The following is a 23,326-nucleotide window of genomic DNA, read 5'->3' as shown; positions in this document are numbered from 1 at the left end:
AGAAAATACAGGAAATTAGTGTGTATCAAAAACATTGGGGCACCTCTTAAATGCAGTGTTTGTCTTTTTATTTACAAACAGTGAAAACAATATAGCATCGAATATGAGACAAACGACTCATAATGGTATATATCACAGCATACATTATGATGTTCATATTCCCGTACAGCTAATCAATACACCGGAAACACTGTGTGGACGTCGGTAGTTGTGTCAAGTTAATAGGAGGTACAGGAAATATGTGGATTTAATATCAAGAATTGAGATACAAACCGTCTGAAAAAAGTGGCGTTTTGTGTGTTTTGAACAAACTTTAAAAAAAAAAAATTAATAGAGACAGTGTAATTCAAATGGAAAACACGTCAATTGTCAGATTTATTGTGAAAAGAAATGTTCAGTCGTCAAAGAAAACAAGCAAATATAATATTATATTAAAGCTACCAAACATAAATCCATAAATGCGTGATTAGATCTGACACTGGTCGTTTCTTCCCATCTTTATTGTTGTTTCATCGTTGTTTTACTGTTGCGAAAGCGCCTTATCCGCGTTAAGCTGGGGATTTATTTTGAAAGGTGCCACCGGAAACGCCGCTGTTTAACACCGTCTGATTTGACAGGTAAGAAGAGCAGGAGGGGAAAAAAAGGAAAAAAACCCGAAGAAAAAAAAGGCACATCTGAGGGCTTTGAGGGGCGGATTTGGACAAAGTTTCTTAACTGTCCCGACCCGAGGAAGCTCCGGGGGGGTTGACGGGGAGTCCATTTCACCGGTAATTAACACAGGAGTTATGAGTCGGTTGTTAATTAACTGTTATTTTCAGTGTGTCTGAGAGCACCGTCGTCCCAGCCGCCGGAAGTCTGCATGAAGCTGCGTCTCCTACAGAGTCAACGGCGTCGACGTTTTTTTTTCTATTTTTTTTTTCTTTTTTTTTTTTTTTTTTTATTCGAGACTTTTTTTTCTCTTTTTTTATTTTCTCACAGCTGAGATGAGCAGGGAGTGAGGAATGGAGGCGTAGGGAGCGAGGATGTTTGTGTTTGCCAAGCGGCAAGCTGGCTTAAGCATGAACACACGGGCCTCCTTGTAGCTAGAGCAAGCCAGCGAACAAAAGGAGAAAATTAATGGAGGCAAGTTAGCTAGCTCCCCTTGTCTTGTGAGGCGTTAAACAGCTCCCGTTAGCCATGTTTGTGTGTGACCCTGATTACACTTTTAGCTCTTGGCAGCCGGTTAGGTGCAGTGTAACACATCTGTCCTGAGAACATCGCAGGTTGTTTCCTGAATTATGCCAGTTTTAATGATTTTTTAGAAGATATCACCAACCACTGCTAACGTTAGCTCGTAGCTAGCAGTGCCACAGTTTTGGAGCCAGCTTGTGCCCTCCCGTCAAAAATGGCTCTCACAGCACTGAAACGTTGACTGTAATACACAAATAACAGCCCCTCGTATCCGATGCTGAGTAGCAGAATAGCTGCAGCATATGGGAAAAAATATAATTTTCCTCAGAGGCTTTTCACATTTTTTTATTTATTAGCTGTGCAGCTGCAGAAGAGAAAGGCTGATGAAAAGCAACGCAAACATGCCCTGAGTTGTGTTGCCAATGTGTTGCATGAAATATGTCGGTGCCTAAAATGTTATGGTGACGTTCTTTTCCCATGCGCTTCACATCCTTTTCTGAAAGATCTTGACTGATATTTGCTGTATAAACCTATAGTTCAGTTTAACTAACATGTAATTACATGCATGCTTCTTCTGGTCCGTGAGCAGTATGGCTATGCTGGGCATCCACAATCTTCAGAAAGCTGGATCTCATAACTGCTTTTCAGGAGAAAAACATGGGAAATAAAGTGCAAATGCATGCCAAAATTGGACAATCTACATTAAACTTTCTTCTTTGTGCTTCTGAAAAAAATATTGTCTCAGTGAGAGATGATCAGGGAACAGGAAATGACTGGTTAAATTAATAAGGTATATATTAGTCTTATAAACCAGCTGTATCTAGTTTTTGTTCTTAAAAACTGATTGACATGTTGCTGATAAAACAACCACTTTAAGATTTTATAATTTGATCATAGCAACACATTCAGAGGTGCATGGGCTGTGTTACTAAACACAAAAATACTGATTTTTTTTTTTTTTTACATGTCCATCCCCCCTGGGATGAACATCTTTGCCTGACTCCTTTTGCATCCTCTTCTCTGTAAAATTGATCAGTTATTGAAACAAAAAGCGCTTCGCTCTGGCCTCGGATTTGTAAATTTTCCCAATCCCAACAAAAACTTGGCAGCATATATTGTCTCGTTTTCCTTAGATTTTTAAACATGTTCAAAGTGTTCGGAGGAGAGGATACATGGAAAGGAAATGAGCTAAGATGACTATAAAGCAGCCAAGCATGCTCTCCTTTCATGTGACAGAAAAAAAAATAGAGAAAAATCAACAAGGAGGGGGAGGACAGGTGTTTTCTAAGTGTGTTGCTTTTTAATTACAGAAATAATGGACGATTCCCATTTCAACTCATCATACTTTTGGTCTCCCGTCCCCACTGTACAAGGACAGGTAGAGACAACCTTATTGTTGGAATTGTCTTGAAATACACATGGTATAGTGGTGTGAAGCGATTATTATCACTTTGACTGTTTATGGAAATACTTTTGACAATGAATTGAACATGAACATGTTGTTTGTCACGCAGCCAAATAAGAGGCTGAAGTTAAGCTCACAGTGAAGTTTTCAGTGATTTCTCGGTTGGTTCACTGGGTCACATGATCACTCGTGTCCCTCTCCTCTCTCATCTCTTAATTTCCTCTTTGTTTCTTCTTTTCATTTATTTTTTGTATCTCACATGCGTTCGTTTTTTTCTTCTCTCCCACTGCTTTCTTCTCTTCTGTGTCTGTCCTCACTCATCCAACCCATCACGCTTTGACACCCTAACTTATTATTACCTTCGTTTTATCTCTCCCCACGTGAACTGTCTCTCTTATATGTTTCATCTTTTTTTTATTTGTCCCTTTATGACACACGTGCTGTTATCTGTATCACCTCCTCTGGTGTTTTCTTTAAATATGAACTTAACCCCTCCTTCGCTTTTCTTCCCCACCTCCTCCATTATGCCGTCATTCTCTGCATACTTTTCCCTTCATTTTAATTTCTTTTCCTTTTCGGTTTCTTTCCGCCCTCCGCACTTGTTTGATCTCGTTCTTTTTTTGTCGTCATATTGTTTTTCCCCTCTCCTCACCTCACCCCATGTCCTCCTCATCTCTCGTGAGCTTCCTTCTTCTTCTCGCTTTCCATCCTTCCCCTTCCTTCATTTTAACTCACCCAACCACCCACATGAATCATTTTTACCTTCACCATCCCATATTCCCTCTCCCCTTTTTTACTTCATCCTCCCTTCTTTCCTCCCTCTACTCACCACTGTCTAGATCGAGAACGCCATGTTCCTCAACAAGGCTAAGGAGCAGCTGGGTCCTGAGAAGACCAATGCGCCCCCCTTCCCTCACTCCTCTGCATCTTCCACCTCCTCCCCCCACTATCCTACAGCTGTGCTCGCAATCCCGAGCTCATTGGACGCGGGGGCTGGAGTCAGGGTGGTCCCCAAACAAGAAGGAGGTGGGGGCACTGCAGGAGGTGGTGGAAACGGCAGCAGCACATCCTTGAGTGTAGTCGGGGGACACCTCCACCAGTCGCACACCTCCCAGAACGTCACCGTTGTGCCTGTTCCCTCCACGGGTATCATGACCGCAGGTGAGTGGGATTCTCTGTCCTTTTCCCGGCCTGAATCGTGACATCCTCCTCTCAAGTTGTCACATATTGGTTCACACTATTTGGTGGTATCTCTTTAAGATTGTGAGAGAGGGACACTATAAATATTCATCAGCAGGTGCCTCTTGGCTTGATCTCATCTGTTTTTCACTTTCTTTGTATTGAGTGTCATGGTTAGCAGGTGCATGCAGCACCTTTACCGACCCAGTCGTTCCGGGGGGAAAAAGTCTTCAATATGATAATTGAGAAATGTTGAGAATTGAAAACCTAGTATGCCAACATCTGGACTGCCAGATCCTTTTCTTTGTTTTGATAGCGGGGTTAGTGATCACCACCCCTCAAGGCACGCTGGTCCCCACTGCCTCCACGCAGTCATTTGTGGCTGGGCACCATACTGCCACCACCATGATAGTGTCAGCAATGCATCCTTCAACTACAGGTAATACACACCTGCTGCTCACCAACACTTGGGTCATTTAAAGAACTGATGAAAGATATCTGTGAATTTCTTTAGTAACGTTTAGCTCTGTGGTGCACACTGATAGACAGTCTGCATCATGTGGGATCAAATGAGGCCAAGTCCCTGAATATCATTTCATTTACAAACATGGTTTAAACATGTTCAAACAAAGCTACAGCTTACCTGTTGTGATGGTGACACTGAAAGATTTCAGTCCATTTCAGCAGATGCATGTTACTGCTCTTCATGCCTTCACTTTTCAAGTCATATTAGTCATGGATTACACCAAACTGTGTGTTTATGGTTATGATCAGAGGCATTTCTGGGTTTAAAACAATCATGAACGCAGTTACTGCGCCGCAGCACAGAGGTTGGTGTTGTGGGTACACACAGGCAGTTCAACAAAGCACGCAGCACAAACACCAGGACAAGCACCACACAGATGTCTTCCAGATGTTTTTACAATCAAAAGATGCTCAGTGGGTACACGCTCATGCAAACGTGCGAACTGTTGTGTATATCTCCAACCCCCACTGTGTTTTCCTTTCAGATAAGAAGGATGATGTTGCTCTTCATCCTGCCGTTGTCATGCCAACACCATCAAAGCGAGGCAGGAAGAGCAAACAGGTGATGGGCAGAATGGGTGGGGTCCTCCCCACGGGAAGCGATGCATTAATATTGGCACACCTTGCTGCTGGCGGACAGGTGAGGGTCGTCCTCTCTCAGCTTGTCTTGTTTTGTGTTTTTGACTTCTGTTGCTGGTGTTCCATACATACGATCAGAGGAATTTGTTGTTACAGCACCACACTGCTGACCCATATGATCTTTCAAATGATGAGGATGATCATACCAGCAAAGATGGCCCCAAATCCTACAGGTAGTTGAAAGATGTTGAGATAGAATAATTGTATTTCTTTATATATTTTTATAGCCACTGATGCAGGCTCAACACCGGCTGCTAACTCTGAACAACCTTTGTGTTTCTGCCTTCTTTCTCTCACTCTTCCCCTCCCAAGGTGTCGGATGTGTGCAGTGACGTTTTTCAGCAAGTCAGACATGCAGATCCATGCCAAGTCCCACACTGAGGCCAAGCCCCACAAGTGCCCCCACTGCTCCAAGTCGTTTGCCAACTCCAGCTACCTGTCCCAGCATATCCGCATCCACAGCGGGGCCAAGCCCTACACCTGCACCTACTGCCAGAAAACATTCAGGCAGCTCAGTCACCTGCAGCAGCACACACGGTACTGGGCCGGGCTGGGCTGTGAGGTCCTCTGTGTGTGCGTGTGTGTGCGCACTTGCCTGTGCTTGCAGTCGCTGTTGTAAAGCATGTGCATGAACTTCTGTGTGGTGATGGATAAAAGGAGGAATGGAGTGATGAGCTGGGGATTTGCTGGGGGGTATTGACAGTGTAAAGAATGACTTTTTGAAGATACGCCAAACTTTGATTAATCGATGTTTGGATTATAAATTACAGTTGTTTTCTTCTCCTAAGAGCTGGAATCCTCCCAGAAACAATGAAACCCTGGTGGATGGATGTAACTTAGTGTTTGATAGTTATTACCAAATTATATATATGTTTTACCTCTTCTTTTTCCACACCTCCTTCAGACATCCCCTCTTTCACGCCAGAGCTGTTTGGTCCGCTGTAAACGCACCAGAGTTAGTTTCCCCTGATGGTCCGCTTCGTTTGGGCTGATGTGAAAGCTCATCCGAGCTCTGGTGCGGACCAAACAAGCGAACTCTGGTCTGCCTGAAAACGTGGGTCTTGGTTCTCTTACAGTGGGAAATGCAAACAGACTATCCAGCGAACCAAAGAGAGGAGGCGACGTACCTCGCTCTGCGTCCGTTACCATAGCTACTGTTACATCGTGAGAGCAATTTCAATTACAAGTAATACATTTCAAAGGGATTTGGTCGACTGTAAAGTCAGTCTCTCATTCTCCCCTCACATTAAACAAAAATTCCCACTTACATCTGGCTTTTGAGTGCAGAGGGAGAGTGTTTAAAAAGCACTCTGTCTGTTCGGTTAAATAACTCTGGAACAGTCATGGGTATTTATTGGCTCCAGCTCCAATCTGCATTGTTGGAAACAGTATATCCGAGTACACGTTAATCTCCACTAAGGGGGCCCGTGTTTAGTGCAAAGATCACTTTTCTTTTATTAAGACATGTTTAACGATTGTAACGCCCTCACACTGAAGCTCTAAAACTGACAGCAACCATTCACGGATAAGAAGAGACTTACTGACTTTTAGCAGGACAGCTGGCAGAAAGCTCTCAGTCCTACCAGGGTCCAGTCAAAAAAGATAAGCTAGCTTTAGTGTTTCAGAAAGCTCTCAGTCCTACCAGGGTCCAGTCAAAAAAGATAAGCTAGCTTTAGTGTTTCAGAAAGCTCTCAGTCCTGCTAGGGTCCAGTCAAAAAAAATAAACTAGCTTTAGTGTTTCAGAAAGCTGTAGTTGTAGTAACTGGATGTAACTCCAGTTCTGTAAGTGTAGGCCTCATCACACTGGGAATAGTTGTGTTAGTGGGTGTACCTTTGGTAAAAAAACATACATAAAACGGGTATTATTGGAATCCCACTGTGTGCGTAAGACTGGCTGCAGGAATTTCAGTTAATACACCTTCATTACTATCTTTACTACGCTTCTTACTGCACTTTGCATGTGTCCCACATAACGACTGAAAGGTTTAAAGCCACTAATAGCACTCTGAGAGTAGTTCCACTAATAGTGACTGAAGTCTTGTCATGCTTCTTCAACTGTTTCTGTTTTACGTCTGACTTTGTCATGCATCCTCCTCGTGTTTTCTTCTCACTCACTGCCATGCTCTGGACTTTCTGTGAGAGCTTCAGGTTTCAAACTGGAGGATAAGCTCCACTTGCTTGCCGCTCGCCTTTTGATTTCCATTTTAGTTTGACTGCAGCAGAGTCAGACACACACACTTACACACTCACACACACACACTGCAGGACACACCAAATGGAGAGAGAGAGAGAGAGAGAGAAAGAGTAAAGCGTGACTGTGCTTGCTGTATGTTTGTTCTGTGTTTTCACAACTCAGACACAGCACAAAGAGCACACTGTCAGATCGTCTGTGGTCGGCGTAGTCGATCGCAGATTCTTTCAACTCAAACGCATGATTTGGTCCTCGGTTCATCGTGAAGTTTGGTCATGCTGTAGCTTAAAAGTCTCTCGCTGTTTCTCTCTCTGTTTCTCTCTCTCCACCCCCTCAACCCTCCAATCCCGCCTTCCCGTGTTAGAAACCACACTGAGGCCAAGCCCCACAAGTGTCCCCACTGCTCCAAGTCGTTTGCCAACTCCAGCTACCTGTCCCAGCACATCCGCATCCACACCGGGGCCAAGCCCTACAGCTGCTCCTACTGCCAGAAAACATTCAGGCAGCTCAGTCACCTACAGCAGCACACACGGTACTGGGCCGGGCTGGGCTGGGCTGGGCTGGGTTTGAGTGATCAGGTGTGTTTTGTGTGCATGTATGGGAGCAGGTGTGTGGAAATATTCTTCACTGTTATTTGATCTTTTTTGAATGTTTGTCTCTTTGTGGGATCAAATCTATCAAATTTAGAAATCTAACCGGTGTTTTATGGTATTTTCTGTCAATTCAGAGTAATCAAACCAATACTTCTTACACAGGATTGGCTTTTTAAACCTCATTGGGCTTAACACTGACAGCAGCTTACCTGTCTGCCACAATCAAGATTTTCTGTTTTAAGCCTCTTTCACGTGTAAAAGCACAGAGGCGGAACTGATACGCCTCTGAGCCAGCAACAAGGGTAGTAACAGAGGCGAAATGGTGTGTGTGTGTGCTTACACACATCACACGTCAGTGTGTGTAAGGACCCAGTAATGCGGTGCTGATCCGTCTCTGTTTGGCAACGTGAATTACAGTGAGGGTCAGCGGCAGGTTAACGAGGTCGTCCTCTTTCGCCTAAAAGGCGCAACAAAGAAGCTTTTAGTAACTTCCTACTATCAGTGGCATAATGTCATAGATTTCCTTATCTTAATGCTGTTCCACTGCTTCTGCTGATGCTTTATCCATCGTACGTTGGGCTAAAGATCGGTGTTAGCGGCACCAAAACCTTTAAGGGAACAGGAAGTCAAACGGCTCAGTAGGTCTTCTTAGTGGAAGAAGGTAAAATATCAGAAAGCAGTGAGTTTAGCTGAGAATCTGTGATCTTTATGCTGTAACTGCTGTATGTTTGTTTACACTCATTTTTTTAATTATTAGTCATAATTGTAATTTGGAATGTAATTAACTTACCTGATTTTTCAGAATTCACACCGGTGACCGGCCGTACAAGTGTAACCATCCTGGTTGTGAAAAAGCTTTCACCCAGTTGTCCAACCTACAGGTGAGAGAATTCACAGGTTTTCTTCTGTTCCGCTGACCCGCTGATAACTGTTCCCCCCCATCTGTCACCCCCACCCCGCTGCTCAGTTTGGGCCAAATGCCTGAAACACAAACGTAAACTGTTTTTCTTTCCAAACTCTTCTGTGTTTCTCTGTTCCTCGCAGTCTCACCGTCGGCAGCACAACAAAGACAAGCCGTTCAAGTGCCACAACTGTAACCGTGGTTACACAGATGCTGCCAGCCTGGAGGTGCACCTGTCCACGCATACTGTTAAGCATGCCAAGCTGTTCTCCTGTGGCCTCTGCAACAGATCCTACACCTCGGTACGCTCTCAGTCTTTCCAGGCCTCCTATGTTTCAGACCAGCTTGTAAATGCTTTACTGTGTCCATGATAGAATATAACGAATTTTCTCAAGATCAAATGATTCACATTAAGATTTCTGATCATCTTTAGTTCTGTTATTGATCATTTTTACAAATGCAATCTGTAGAATTTATCACAAAAATAAATACATTGTCTGTTCAGTACTATAAACATTTACATGGGCAGATTATCGTTTAGATTAAGCTAATGCTAAATGCTAAATCCTTTCTAGTCAAATCTTTAATCTTTCAGGCAACTCAAATGAACTCAATCACCTTTATTCCAAAAAAAGCTGAAAATGTTTCTTTTTCTAGGAGACGTACCTAATGAAACACATGAGGAAGCACAATCCTGACCCGCTGACGGTGGCAGCAACCGTGGCTGCTCAGCAGGCCCAGGGCCTAACGCCAGGAGGAGGGGGCAGGGGGCGAGGCCGTGGTCGGGGGAGAGGAGGTGGCAGAGCAAGCCAACTCCAAAGCCAGAACAACCCTAATAACACCAACCAGAATCCTAATACTGGACCCCCAGGCAGCTACCAGCAGGCCCAGCAACCCACGGAAGCTGTGGTCCAGTGCCCGTTTGATCTGCACCAGTACAAGACAGTGGCAGCCAATGAGATCCAGTACAAACCAGTCACTGTGGCAGACCTGCCCGTGACCCATAAAGACCTCTGCCTAACCGTTTCCACATCAGCCATACAGGTGGAGCACATGAACTCGTAGGCTGCGTCCTCCCACTCTGCTGGTGGGGTTACTACTTGTGTCTGCAGTGTAAAAAGATCCATATGAACAAGTAATTTAGCTGTATTCCAGTCTTCTTAAAGCAAGAAAAATGGCTAAAAGGGGAGAAGTTCAACAGTGAATCGGTTTTCATTCACTCAAGAAGTTCTGAAAGACATTTTAATTAAAAGGGACTGATAAGGTGTTGCAATACAATCAGAATATAAAAGCCCAGTTTAATTGGTTTAAGCTCAGAGTATTCAGTGCTGAGTACGATATCAAATGACTTGATAGAACACAGATATTTTACATTGACTCCTCTTGCTACGTGCCTCTGAGCGGATAAGCTGGTTCAGGAGGTGGATTCTGCCTCTGCTCATTCAAAATGAATGTTTCAGTGTGTCCAAAGCTTTTAACTGGAGCTGTATGCAGTTTACTCCTCAGCTGGGGGACACATTCTTCTTAAAAATCAGATCACGTTTGGCCTCTATATGATTTTGAATGAGATGGCAGTTTGATTCAAACTTTTTCATCTTTGCTCACCTTCGAATGGATAAACAAATCACCAACATGTTGCTCTGAGGGATGACTGGGGGCTGGAAGTGTAAAATATCTGTGAAGGAAAACATGACAAAATACGAAATGATTTTAAGGCCATTCAGATGTTAAATTAATGTTAACATTCTCCATATTTAGTTAAAGCCTAAACAAGGGAGATAAAGAAGACAAGGAGTCATTAATGAAAGACTGTAGAGATTCTTAATAGCAACTAAAATGCATTTGTACACATATGAAAACTGAGGACGGACAGAGTAAATGTGTTTCAGTGGCATTCGAATGGCACTTTAAAGGTGCTGTGGACAAGCCTGAGAAAAAGGCCACAAACAAAGAGGAGCAGAAGGAAGAAAAGGACGTGTTGCAATGGGGTTTAGGCTAAACTCTGCCTCTGAATTACAAAGGATTCATGTCTTTACATCTCATCACGTCGTTTACCTTCATCTCCACTCTGAGGAGCGAGGAGTTAAGGAACCGTTTCTTTGTCGGAGCCCAAAGTACTGAACTAAAGAGACAAAGGAGGTTCAGGAATGTTCTACATGTGGGGAATCTGCCGCAGAGCGACGTGGAAACACAGAGAAAAGAAAGGAAAGGGTTATACAGAAAGCACTTGATGAAGCTTGTACTTCACGCCTATGTTTGTCATCGTTAGTCTTTTTTTTTATATATATATATATATTATATATATCTTGTTTGTATTTTTCTACCAACAGAGGAACTTGTGAACATACAGAGAGAAAACAAAGTGAGTGCATGAATGCGATGGGAACCGAGAGAAAAGTCCTAACTTTCTGTCCCATTTCTGTTACTATTGAAAAAGGAGCTATCTATTATCCTCCTGTGAGTGAAGACGGCCCAGCCTGTCACTGTCAGGGTGGTAGATGGTAAATAATGACTGTGTGATGCACACAGCTGACAGGTACTGTTATCTATCTTTTTTTTAAGAACTTTTCATACATATTATTACTACTTTCATTATAACTGTATTGCAATTGTTAGCCATGTTATATCCGGTCTGAGGCATTATGGTATTGCAGTATGCTGTACATAAAATAGATAGAAAGGACTTTTTCCATCAGTAAAAGGGAAGTATGTCTCGTGTACAGAATTTATGAGAACTGAAGAACTCCAGTTAACAAGTACCAAATCACGGGCTGTGTCCCGGGTCACCTTAAAGCTTTGAGTGACTGTAACTGACTAAAGTTCAGCAAAGTCTGAATAATTATGAATTTCAGGCCAAATTATGTGTGTGATAGATCATAGAAACTGCTCAAACATCCCGTAGATCTCACCAGTTCAGGTGTCTTTTTGGTCTCTAACTGTAGGCTATGAGTCACACCATGTAATATACTGGGAAGCTGGTTCAATAAGTCACAGAACCACTGTAATAATGCTGCTACACTGTATTCAAGGAACCATTTACAGTTCACAGCAAAATAAATTTGTTGCCTGGGCTGTTCTGACATTAAAAACGAGCTGTGACCCGGGACACTGCACAAGCCATCTCTACCCAATCAAAAATGTTCCAAGCGACCTGTACAACAGGCTGTTTATCTTCATGTGTACTCCGCCTTGTATTTCATCGTGTCTTTTTATGAAAATTAACGTACCAATGCTCCTGATAATACATAGCTGCCCTCCTATACTACACCCTTGCATACTGTATGCACAGTTAAACCTCTCTTACACATCTGAACAGACTGTTTCTTCCCTTAAGGAGAATAAAGTTCAAAAACTGTTTATGATGGAAAACCCTCACCGTTTCATTATTATTATTATTATTTATGCCTGGTTCGTGTTGATAAAGGTCAGTCAGAGCCTACTCACAAGAAGGTGACGATTGTGAGTTGGATGTTTGTAATTAATTATTTTTAAGGAAACTAAGATTTGACTTCACAAGCTGGTTTGTGGTGCAGACCAGAAAGAACACAACAGTCAGTGTGTTTTAATTTTATGTTCGTAAGTAGTTTAAAAGCAGTAAACATTGTATAAACTGTAACAAAGGGATTCCAACTCTCATGGATTCATAAGAGTGCAATATTTATTTTACAAAACCGAGGGAAAAGCAGCGTAAGTGAATAAAAAAAGACAAATATGTGCTGTAGATATTAGTTGTTCTAGAAAAGTTGGGATAGTTAGCCTATTCTATTACTATTGAATTAACATTTGATTTGAAAATACTAAAATCAATGTTTTTGTTCTATTTATTTATGACGTAGTACAATTTTTCTAAAAAGACATTCGTTTTATCATATATCATCGCCCGTGTTTTGCCTTTAACACGGAGTTAACTGTGCAAAGACTGTATACACCCCGCCCATGTGGCACATATGGTCAAACAAAACAAGCACAAATGAGTAGGTAGGCGGGGATTACAGCCTCTCAGCCAATCGCACCAGTTCTTTCGAAGTGCCCACCAAAACCTTTGGATTTCAAATTCAAACGGCCGGAGACCGTGGATTTGCTATACACTAAAACAGGACGTAACCTGATTTCAAGGTATTTATTCTTTTTTTTTTTTTATCCTGTAAACTTGATACTTTCGTTAATCTCAACCTATGAAAAGCGGTTACCAACTTCTCCCTAAATCATAAAATCGTAGTTCGTGAGAGTTAACGTAGCAATTTACATTGAGGCTCAAGCTAACAACAGTAACAACATGAACGTCGGTTAGTGTAAATTAGTTTTAAATAGCTAACGTTAATCCAGCCGATGCTAATACATATTTAACACGTTTCTGTAAAACACCACTCATGTAAAAGGCTAGATTTGGTTAACATAAGCTTGAAGAGACTTTAAGTTCTATTTTCTTCCTGTTTTCAACCCAGTAAAGAGGGTTGACGCAGCTTCGTTAGTGCCGCCTGCTTATGCATCTGGTTACTTCGTACTGGTCGTACTTTTATCCCAATTAAAGTTGCTGTCTTCATGCTAAATCACACATGACCTTCCAGATAAGGTTTTGGATCCGTAGTTTACATTAGATCAGAGACTAAGTTTATGTTATATTGTCATTTCATTGTTCTGTTTTCAAACTGGAGACTTATTTTATACCCAAACTTAACAAAGTTACCTTTGGAGCTGACTGTGCTTCAGCCACAGTTTGTGTCTCACATATATGCATTTGAGTTGGATATCTAAGTTATGGATTAAAAGTTATTTTTGTAAAGAAATGTTAATAAACCCATTAAACAAAACTGTTAATTCCCAAAGTTGGTTCCCTCTTTTCTTATTAAGACAATTGGTCAAATAATGACACACGTACCTTTACAGTAATTTACATTTCCCTGCAAGCTATAATATGTATTCTAAATCATTTGTCTTTGTTTGTGTTGTGTACATGAAACAAACATATATCTCATTGTGTATTTTTGGCAGGAAATACAGTCACAAATTCAGATTAAAACCTATTATCTTTTGACGCTACAGCACAATGTTTACATTTAGATGGTTTAATTATCATAGAAATGAGTGCTTCTGTAACTTAAGTGTGTGTGGTGGACAGGTGTATCTGCTTCCCATTCCTCTGAACTAATTGTATGCTCTGACCATTATTTTTCTATTAGTCCTTTGAAGAAAATGTCTCGCTTGCCAGTGATGACAAGCAAGAGGGTTCTCACAAGCAGCAGCAGCAGCTCAGAGAATTCCCAAGACATGGCGCCTGCTCAGGTTTGTATAATCACTGCTTTGTTACCAGTTATTTTCTGCCAGTTTTATTCTGCTGCTGTACGTCGAGCTACTGCAGAAGAAGCGATTAGCAAGGTGTCCCTAAAACGACCTAAGCAGTCATTGCACTCACTTTGTGCCGTTGGTTTTTCTGCATTTGCAGAAGAGGATGCGGAAGGACCCAGAGAAGCATAAACCTCAGGTGGCAGCAACGGTCATCGGAGACAGGCGACCTGCTGCTGCAGCAACCAGAGCACCTCTTTGTGAGTTATTTTCTTATTTCTGAGCTTCGAGAGTTTTTGTGTTAATCCCCAAAGTTCAGAGAAATGTTTGTGCAAACATGTCTGACCTGAACATGCTTTGTTATTATTGTGAAGATTTGTTTACTTATTGTTTGCTGCACTCACAACATGTCAGAATAGAGCTTGTGAAGGTGACATCAGATAATAAAGTATAAAAAGAGCAATCCTGGAAGAAGTCCAGTTTCCCTTATTGAAGCTCTTACGAGTGATGCCGGCAGTGGAATCTCGGTCTGGTGTTTTCAGTTAAGTTATTATTTAGTTTAAAGAAAAACGGTGAAACTAGTTGCTTGTGTTTTTATCAGCTGCTGTAACACTTCTGTAAATCATCATTTCAAAAGACGTTTCCTATTTGGAAGCCAAACAATGGCAGTAACTTACCTTTATGAGAGTGGCAGTTTTCTGGTTGTTGGGTCTGGAAATCTGCAGGATCCTCATCCTTCTGTTGGTGAGATGAAGCTGGGCTTTAGGCAGTTTAGAATATTTGAACAGTTGGGATGTGTAAGCTTTCACTGCACATGCATGTGGGCTCACATTGAGATCGCTTGACCGCTCCTTAAAGGAGCGTTTACATAGTTTATTCTATTCATTTTGTCTCTTTCTCTCTGGAATATTCACCTGCTCATTCTGTGTTTTTCCTGTTTCTCAGATGTTTATTCTCTCCATGCTGTTGATCTGTGCTTGTTTTGGTTGTGCACTTGACAGGTGCATCATACAATGTGGCAACCATTGCCCAGAATGCATTGCACCACGATGTTGTTACCCATACTCTATACAGCAGGCACTACAACATTTTAAACAAGACTGTACAGATGAATTCATTTTGTGTGTGCTTCCTCTGCTGTGTTTTTTAATCTTCTTCTCATATTTTTGTGTCGCACAGCTAGGCCGATCAGAAGTGTTGGAGCTGCCACTGTGGCTTCTGGTCCTTCCAGAGGTAAGATGAGCTGTCTGTGAATGATGAGTTGGAAGTGCATAGGCTCCATCATTAGATCTTAATGTCAGATGCACGGGCTTTAATCCCTTGATGTTTGTGTAGGTGTTCTGAAACAGGCTGCAGCATCCACTGCTCCTCGAGGAGGCAACATCAAACAACCTGTTTGTACAAAAACAGGTGAGAAATACATTTAGCTTCCTCGTTCTTTATGAAATGCTGTGCCATACGGTATGACGTGTTTAAGACTGAGACCCACAATTACCAGTGTTTCTGACCAGTGGTAAACTTTTGACTGACCACATTTCTGTGGCTTCTGTCATCTTTGTCAGCCTCTACAACTAATTCAGTGTAATTCGTTTGTGTAGCTGTGCTTGTGCAGGGTCCAGATGGAGGTTTGTTTTCTCTACAATGGTGTTACATCCTCCAACTGTAGGGGGCGCTAAAGAGCAAAGATGGACAGATTCTCGAGTGATGCTTTATGGCTCTAGCATGGTTGCCGCGTCTACTAGCGCGAGCAGTGTTGATGACGTCACGATTTCGTGCCGGCTATATATGGTGGCGCCAGTAGTTGCAATTTTCTCCGTCACGGAGGTGGCGCTGCTACGTGAAGGTTACGCTACTCTACAACAATGAAAGTCGAGAAGAAAACAATGCCTCTGCCAAGAGCAGGAACACTGTCATCAATGATGCTGCTGCAATATCTGGAAGATTTAAATTTTTTTAATCCAGTCAACAGAGGTGAAGGTCTGAAGCGCCCGGCATCACCACTCCGAGTCTCTGCCCTCTTCTTTGCCTTCACGTATCTGTCCTGTAGCATCTTCCACACATTCTTACAGAACTCTCCCTCTTTCCCCAAAGTTCTGCCAATCTCTGCCCTGAAGTTTTGGGAGTTTACGTGCTCCCTGTGCTGTTTCACTGCACCTCCTGACTGAGTCTGGTCTCACATCGGTCCATCCGGTTTGTCGTTCTCGGCGCAGCCAAGTGACAAAAATCGCCTGGTGCACGACAACGCGCTGCGCCGTCTTTTCAAGGCAAGCGCCATGCCTGATACGTCACGGGTCGGCTGCGCCGTGAGCGACGCGTCAACTGTAAATCCGCCTTTAAGCTCCCACTCCACTCTCTCATGGAGCCTTGATAATCCTGAACTCAAGGCTGATGAAAAGCTGTTTTAGTCCAACTACACAACGCTTTTAACATGTGTTAAGCTACCAACATGTGAACATTTCTGAAGTGGCTTTACTCTAAATTTAAGCTTAGTGTTGATCCATGAAAGATTAAAAGTGCATGATCTGATTTTGGAGTAAATGCAGAGTTTTTAGCATGAAAAAAGTCCCAATAAGCCCTGACTGGGTGATTGTCAAAATGCACCAAACCTGGACGATGAATCCGAAGCAGCTAACGGCTCTCAGTCAACTCTGGTTTTTATTTTCTTTTGATGCTTTTGTCTACAGGTGGGACCGGGGGCTCCCGGCGGCAGCCCTGGGACTTGAAGGGCAAAGTCAGTGACATGGAGGGTAAAATCCGCAACTACCAGACGAAGGTCAAATCAGTTAATGAAGAGAACGAGGTGCTGAAAGGCTCGGTGGCCCAGAATCGCACCAAAATGACTGAACTGGAGAGGGAAGTTGGAAGACAGAGGAGCCAGATCAGGTGCATGAAGCCATCTTGTTTAGTAACTAAATTAAATAAAATGCAGCGTGTCATTATTTTATTCTTTTACTAACTTTGCGTGTGTCCTTTCCTGTGATTTGTAGTGAGTACGAGGTGAAGCTGCAGGCACTGTCAGGTGTCCGTGAGGAGCTGGAGAAAGTGTCAAGTGACAAGAGCTTTCTTCAGAAGGAGCTGTCCAACTTGGAGGGAAAATTCAAAGTCATGGAGACTCTCAGAGATAGCCAAGAGACGGAGCTGCAGACCCTGAAGGTAAAGAGTCTGCTCCCGAGCAGCAGCAGCAGCTGGTACTGGTTAGGTTTCAGTGGCATCTTTACTCCAATAAATCCTTTTAACAAGCTAGAAAATACCTGTTCGCTGAAACCCAGTTGGGATCGACGTAGAAAGCTGCTCACCGTTAATTTTTCTTTGTACTGCAGATGAAGCTGTCGGTGCAGGAGTCGACGATGGCCCGTCTGCAGGCCACCCTCAGAGACACGGAGGAAGAGGTCCGCTCCCTCAAAGAAACTGTGGCCCAGCAGAAGGAGGAGTTTCATGCTGGAGAGATGGAGCGCAGACGTCTCCACAATACCATCCAGGAGCTCAAGGCGAGTTACAGTGTGGGGTGCCAGCTCAGCGCAGCACGGTGACCACTCCCCCCAGCGACCCCTCAGGGGTCCATGAGCTGGGTTAATGAGTCAATCTTCCTCCTGTCGGATTCTAACCTCGTTTGCACCTGTACCTTTTTGTTTCTGACGTTCCATCACTAACATTTTCTGTCTCCTCTGTCATGCAGGGCAATATCAGGGTGTTTTGCAGAGTGCGCCCCCTAGAGGATGGAGGCAACGGTAAGCACATCCAGCTTCCGTCCAGTGACGACAAGTCGATCATTTTGGCCAAAACAGAGGAGGTGAGAATGCTGTCAGTTCTGCGGGTTTTTTATGGCATTGCTTCAAAGGATCATACCCTGCCATTGCTAATGCATTTAACAGAATTAAACCCAGAAACGGGTCACAGACTACATTAACTGAATTCTCCATTTTCTGCCTCTCAGTCTCACACCGGCAAAACTACAGACACCCACAAGAATTACAATTTCAGTTTTGACCGTGTGTTTGGGCCCCAGGCTTCACAGCAGGAGGTAAATACTACACGTGTGTCATGTAAAATTGAAGATGTTATATATGAACGTGCCATTTTCTTTGTGGCTGGGTCTCAGGAGAAGACATTCAGTGGTTTTCGTTTTCAGATTTTTGAGGAGATCTCTCTGCTGGTGCAGTCAGCGCTGGATGGATACAACGTCTGCTGCTTCGCTTACGGTCAGACGGGCAGCGGGAAGACGTACACTATGGAGGGGGAGGAGTTCGATGTCGCCAGGGGTGTCATTCCCAGAGCCGTGCAGCAGATCTTCAAAGCAGGCGAGAAGCTGGAAGCACAAGGCTGGGAGGTTGGTTTTGGGAGCTGATCGTTAAAAGTATTCATGTTATTAATGTTTCTATGAACTACTTTTTGTTTAAGATGTTGTTCAAAACCAGACTTATAACTGTTTTTTACCAGTGGAGATTTATTAATGTGAGTAGTTAATATCAGAACTGTTTTTGTTTTGTTTTTTTGGGTCTCAGTTCACCTTCACAGCAAGCTTTGTGGAAATTTACAACGAGACCCTGCGAGACCTCCTGTACACGGGCAAGGCCAGCAAGAGGCCGGAGCATGAGATCCGGAAGGTGGCCAACAATGAGGTGACCATCACCAACCTCACCTACGAGAAGGTCTACACCGAGGATCAGGTACGTCGGGCAGAAACCTGAACGGCAGCGTTGGGTCATTTTTTACTGATAAACGGGTTTTTTCATTATCAACATAAAGTTTTATTCATGTATTTATTATTTGAAAATAAAAATGTACATGATTCCTTACTGAATATGTAACCAGTAGCTAATTAGGACTCTTAAAGAACTAATAAAATGTACGGAGTCCCACAAGGGTCAATTCTTGTGCTCCTTTTTAATGTCCTTCCAGGACTACAGGGTCACTTATCACTCTCACTAGATGACTTCACTCCTGTAGACCTGCAGTGTTTGTGGCTTGAAAAGTTAACTGGATACAACGAACTTTCCAAACTAATAAAGAAAATAAACTTTAAAGGGACACTGTGTAATTTCTTCCCCCATCTAGTGGTGCAATTTTATTTTGCAAAGTCGAATGAATTTGCTCTCTAGCGCCTCACGTTTTCAAATGTGCGCTGCAACTTCTTGAACTACGGCAAGCGGAATGTGTCAAGATTCAAGAAGCTATAGCTTCAGACTCAAGGTCCATACAAACAAAAAGAAATCAAGACACACAGTACAAAGGATTACATAACACACATACAACAACACTATAAATACAGATAACAGATAACATAAGTTGACATAGCCTTTGATGTGCAAGCAATGCAATTAGTCAAATTCCGGGAGTTACCGGAAGTGACGTTGATGCAGCGATAGCGTTAGCAGCAGTGTGTAGTTGCTGGAAAGTGTTCTTTTAAATAAACTCCCGGTAAACTTACAAACTTTCTAATACCTCGTTTTGTGAGTTAAGAGCCTATGTGTACTACGGCAGAAGTTTGGTAACAATCAATGCATTATTAGTGGGATCATTTACGAGACAAAATCTATTTACCATTAGCGGCTGTAAGCCATTCGGCGTAAATGACGTCACAATGACGTCATTTCCGCTTGCAGGCCTGGCGGGGAAATCGCGATTCGAAGTGCTTTATGTCCCTCTCGGCACTTTGTCGTTTTTCATAGACCGGAAGGACATGGCAGCCTCCATAGAGCTTACCTGCTCTATGTAGATACAGACAAGTTATTCTTCACTCAGGAGGATAAGTGAGATTGTTGACAGAGATCATTTTACACCAATGAGGACTAATTTATGAATGAATATGTTGATTTGAGCGAATAAATGACTTAATTTATTACATAGTGTCCCTTTAAGGCAATAAAGAAGGAATGATGCTCTTTTGTTCTACAGCTTTATATCAGTTATGTTGATTTAACGCATTTCGGAAGCTATGATTTAAGCTTGATTAAGATTTCTTTTAAATTTGGATTGGATATTTTTAAGCATTCTTTTCCCTTCATAATGCTTTCAGTAATACACTTCTATTCACCTTTTGTGTGTTTAAAAACGGACCACCGCCTGTAAATAAAATAAACTCGCTTCCTTCCAGGTTCTCGGTCTGATTGCTTTGGCCAACCAGAATCGCTCCACCGCTCAGACGGCCCAGAATGATCGCTCATCTCGCTCCCACTCAGTCTTCCAGCTGGATATCGAGGGAGTCAACGCTGGCAGGGATATCAAATGCAAGTGTGAGTATAATCCGATGTCAGAACGTTTGGTTTCACGTTAGTTTTTAGAGCAAAGCTAAAGGGTTTCTGAGCAGCGTTGACCAGCATTATTACTGGGATTTTTGTTTAATCCCTGTTGTTGCTGCGTGTTTGTAACCTGATGTTTGTTTTCTCACATGTAGCCTCTCTTTGCCTGGTGGACTTGGCTGGCAGCGAGCGAATGGTGAAGAGTCAGTCTCAGGGTGAGCGCTTCAAAGAGATGACGGCCATCAACAGCTCCCTGTCCAACCTGGGCATCGTCATCACTGCACTGGCCAACAAGGTGAGTCCCGCACAAAAACCGTGAAGGCCTCAGTTCAGAGGGGCCGCAGCTTCCAGAGGATTCCACAACGTGTTTTTATTTGCACAGTGGACCCGACATGCTGTGCATCTATGTCGGGTATTCATTTAGTTTGTGACATGAACCGGCTTTCTGTTCCAGGAGAGCCACGTTCCATACAGGAACACCAAACTGACCTATCTCCTGCAGGGCTGCTTGGGAGGAAACAGCAAAACGTGAGTTGCTTAGCTCAGAAAGACGCTCAGTTGAGTCATTTCTTTGCAGCACTTTCATCCATATCTGTTAAACTAATTTAAAGCAACAATAGAGAAGTTTGTGAACCTTTCAAACTGCCTGTTTTTCGCTCATTTTGAAGCGCACTGACCTTTGCGATGCACATTCCCCGCCCAGCACCACACCTTTTTGCTTTGTGGACTTTAGACATTTTTGTTGGCTTCTGATAGCGTCTGTGGCCTCTGCAACATGGTAGTAAATGCACGTGTATGGCTGTGCATGTGCACGGCTCACATGGAGATTTGTTTTCATGAGAGTGCTGTTACATCCCACAACTGTAGGGGGAGCCAAAGAGTAAAACAATATGGGAAATTCTCTCGTGCTTAAGCAGAGTATCGCAGCTGGTTTTCCTCCCAGTTTGAGGAGGAAATGATTTCTGGTGATTGTGTGTTTTCACGTTGCGTCTTTGTCTTTGCAGCCTGATGTTTGTGAACATTTCTCCAGAGCCCGACAGCTTTGGGGAAACTCTCAACTCTCTGAGGTTTGCCAGCAAGGTCAGTAGTTTGTTTACGAGACAGCAGGTATAAGATCAGCTTTTACCGCAGCTCTGACGTCTTGCAGTGTTCTAGCATCTGTTTTCGCTGCCTTTTTCTTATCATTTCTGCCTTTTCTGTCCCCACAGGTGAACGACTGTGTAATTGGAACTGCAAGTTCCAACAAGAAGTAGATCAAATCGTCTTGAAAAAGGCAGCCATTTGACTTTTTTCTTTTCTTTTTCTTCTACTTTTACTTTTATAGTCACATTGAAATATTCACTCTGCTTCATATGACTAACACAATATGCAGTTTGGCACACACTGTGGTGCCAATCGGTAAGAACCAAAGCTTTTTTATGTACTCTCAGGGCCTGATAGTAAACACTAATACAGGCTTTAAATTAATTTTTTACCCCTCTGTGTACATCAGGAAGATCTGTTCATGTACATATGTCTTTGTCGGATTTGAACTTTTTTAAAGCTCCCAAGAGTTTAGATTGAGGCGTTTCTCTGGTTGAGAGATTGAATCCCCCCCCATCATTCATGATGTTTTGCAGTAAAAATATCCATAACATTGATTTTTCCTGTCATGGTATGTATAACTTGCAGGAATCTGCAAATAAATGTAGTCTGTTTTAATTTTCTGTCTTGATCCTTGTTTAGAAGTGTCCTTTTTATGATAATAAAGACATTCAGTAGATGGTCAATTTGTATTTCATCTGCCAACTCGTGATGGGAGTAAAGGATCGCTTCTACTCTCAAAGATTAGGCACATTGCCACAAATCCTGTATCCAAAGCATACTTTGTGTTTACTGTTCATGCAAACATATTATGTTCTGTTTTCCACTCAAAATATTTACAATGATCTTGAAGAAACATGTTAATTTGTTAAGTCTATTATATTTTCTTTATTTTGCTGCTTAAATGATTTCAGATATCAGAGTCCCCATGAAACGGCTGGCTGACCTGTGTTTGTTTTTCCCGGCTCTGTGGACACTTTGTGGCCCTTTATCAAATATTTTTGTGGCTATACAACATGAGTGAGGATGCTCATGGTGGGTTCCTGCAGCACTACTCACTGTAGCTGCTAAAACAGATAGAGCCAAGCCGTCTAGCTGTTCTTGTCCTCAGCTCTTTTGTTACAAAGGATGATTTATTTTCCCGTCCTTTACAGCTAAGTACCATCCACTAATTTGCTTTGATAGTTTGAATTTCAAAATAGTGTCAAACTATCAACCCGAGTTGTCTAACAAAGATACATTTTTATGTTGTTTCAGTGGTCGCATCCATCAAAAAAATCTGATATGACACTAACCGTCCAATCTGTATCAAATCCAAATTTTAAAGATGTTGTGTATCCGTTAATGTAAAAGTAACCATATTTATGCATTTTTTTGTGGAAAGTTGGACAATCCTAAGAAAAACCTTGTGTGCTCTGATTGGTCGGCTCCAGTGGCCTGATCAGACTCCGCCTACCATTCTGCAAAAGCTTTAAAGAAATATATTTTTAATTCCAATTTTTATTGAACGAAAAAAATATGAACTAAAACGACCTGTAATAGATTTTTAGTCCTTCATAGGCCACATACTGGTGTATATGTGATATTTACCACAAGATATGTCATTTAAAACTAAACTGATTTATTGGGATTTTAAGAGAGCAAAATTATGGATGTTCATTATCAACAAGCTTGACAGTCACATATTGTGGGACTTTGTCAGACTGTAATCAGTCAGAATCATTACTTCCAAGTATTTTATTGATATGTCGGATTGAACCGATGGAAAAAGTTCAAGAAAATGAAGGAATCAAATGATCATTTAAATGTGACCATTTTCTAATAAAATCTGCTCAGCAGAACATCATGATCTACAAACACGGCTGTGACATCCTTAATGCTTCTTAACCCTAATCCCTGATAGGGGACATTCTTGTCCACTTGGGCTGTACTTTCTCCTCTAATTTCACACTGTAGATAGTGATACTCATCATATTTGATCCAGTTGTGTATTTTTGACTATTTTTTCGAATTTCAAACACACATCATATACAATGCAATTTTTCATTGTGTAAAAAAAAAAACTCCCTAATTTCTGAAAAGGGACATTTTTGTCCCCTTTTAAAATGACCTAAAAAC

General features: G+C 42.4%; 2 protein-coding genes across 4 annotated transcripts; both read left to right on the top strand.

The window, feature by feature from the left end:
* Positions 1-609: 609 nt before the first annotated feature.
* Positions 610-11,976, top strand: znf384a (zinc finger protein 384 a). Of its 3 annotated transcripts, none has more exons than XM_075449368.1 (11): positions 610-767; positions 2,481-2,548; positions 3,415-3,736; positions 4,071-4,193; positions 4,765-4,919; positions 5,015-5,091; positions 5,231-5,455; positions 7,474-7,641; positions 8,505-8,583; positions 8,747-8,905; positions 9,261-11,976. In XM_075449368.1, the coding sequence occupies exons 2-11, from the start codon at positions 2,486-2,488 to the stop codon at positions 9,666-9,668; spliced, it is 1,779 nt and encodes a 592-aa protein (XP_075305483.1). In that variant the 5' UTR covers positions 610-767; positions 2,481-2,485; the 3' UTR covers positions 9,669-11,976. The 3 variants fall into 3 exon arrangements, with proteins under 3 accessions (XP_075305483.1, XP_075305482.1, XP_075305484.1); XM_075449367.1 differs by having other exon boundaries at positions 4,997-5,091; XM_075449369.1 differs by lacking the exon at positions 7,474-7,641 and having other exon boundaries at positions 4,997-5,091.
* Positions 11,977-12,642: 666 nt separating this feature from the next.
* Positions 12,643-21,870, top strand: kifc1 (kinesin family member C1). Its single transcript, XM_075449388.1, has 17 exons — positions 12,643-12,719; positions 13,784-13,886; positions 14,047-14,146; positions 15,066-15,119; positions 15,222-15,296; positions 16,571-16,769; positions 16,874-17,039; positions 17,207-17,374; positions 17,563-17,676; positions 17,821-17,907; positions 18,016-18,213; positions 18,389-18,553; positions 19,981-20,119; positions 20,281-20,420; positions 20,580-20,653; positions 21,130-21,205; positions 21,334-21,870. Exons 2-17 carry the CDS (start codon positions 13,797-13,799, stop codon positions 21,376-21,378), a joined length of 1,890 nt encoding a protein of 629 aa, XP_075305503.1. The 5' UTR covers positions 12,643-12,719; positions 13,784-13,796; the 3' UTR covers positions 21,379-21,870.
* Positions 21,871-23,326: the final 1,456 nt, after the last annotated feature.

Source organism: Odontesthes bonariensis, chromosome 18, assembly GCF_027942865.1.
Source record: "Odontesthes bonariensis isolate fOdoBon6 chromosome 18, fOdoBon6.hap1, whole genome shotgun sequence".
NCBI lineage: Eukaryota > Metazoa > Chordata > Actinopteri > Atheriniformes > Atherinopsidae > Odontesthes > Odontesthes bonariensis.
This window is presented reverse-complemented; position numbering and strand designations above follow the sequence as displayed.

What these genes read in the sequence shown, in the direction of transcription:
- znf384a (XM_075449367.1), top strand. Translation starts at nt 2,486, where the DNA reads ATGGACGATTCCCATTTCAACTCATCATACTTTTGGTCTCCCGTCCCC. An exon ending in CACGGGTATCATGACCGCAG is followed by an intron (nt 3,737 to 4,070) that starts GTGAGTGGGATT and finishes TTGTTTTGATAG; the next exon opens with CGGGGTTAGTGATCACCACC. An exon ending in CACCTGCAGCAGCACACACG is followed by an intron (nt 5,456 to 7,473) that starts GTACTGGGCCGG and finishes TTCCCGTGTTAG; the next exon opens with AAACCACACTGAGGCCAAGC.
- kifc1 (XM_075449388.1), top strand. Translation starts at nt 13,797, where the DNA reads ATGTCTCGCTTGCCAGTGATGACAAGCAAGAGGGTTCTCACAAGCAGC. An exon ending in AAGACATGGCGCCTGCTCAG is followed by an intron (nt 13,887 to 14,046) that starts GTTTGTATAATC and finishes CTGCATTTGCAG; the next exon opens with AAGAGGATGCGGAAGGACCC. An exon ending in TTTTGGCCAAAACAGAGGAG is followed by an intron (nt 17,677 to 17,820) that starts GTGAGAATGCTG and finishes TCTGCCTCTCAG; the next exon opens with TCTCACACCGGCAAAACTAC.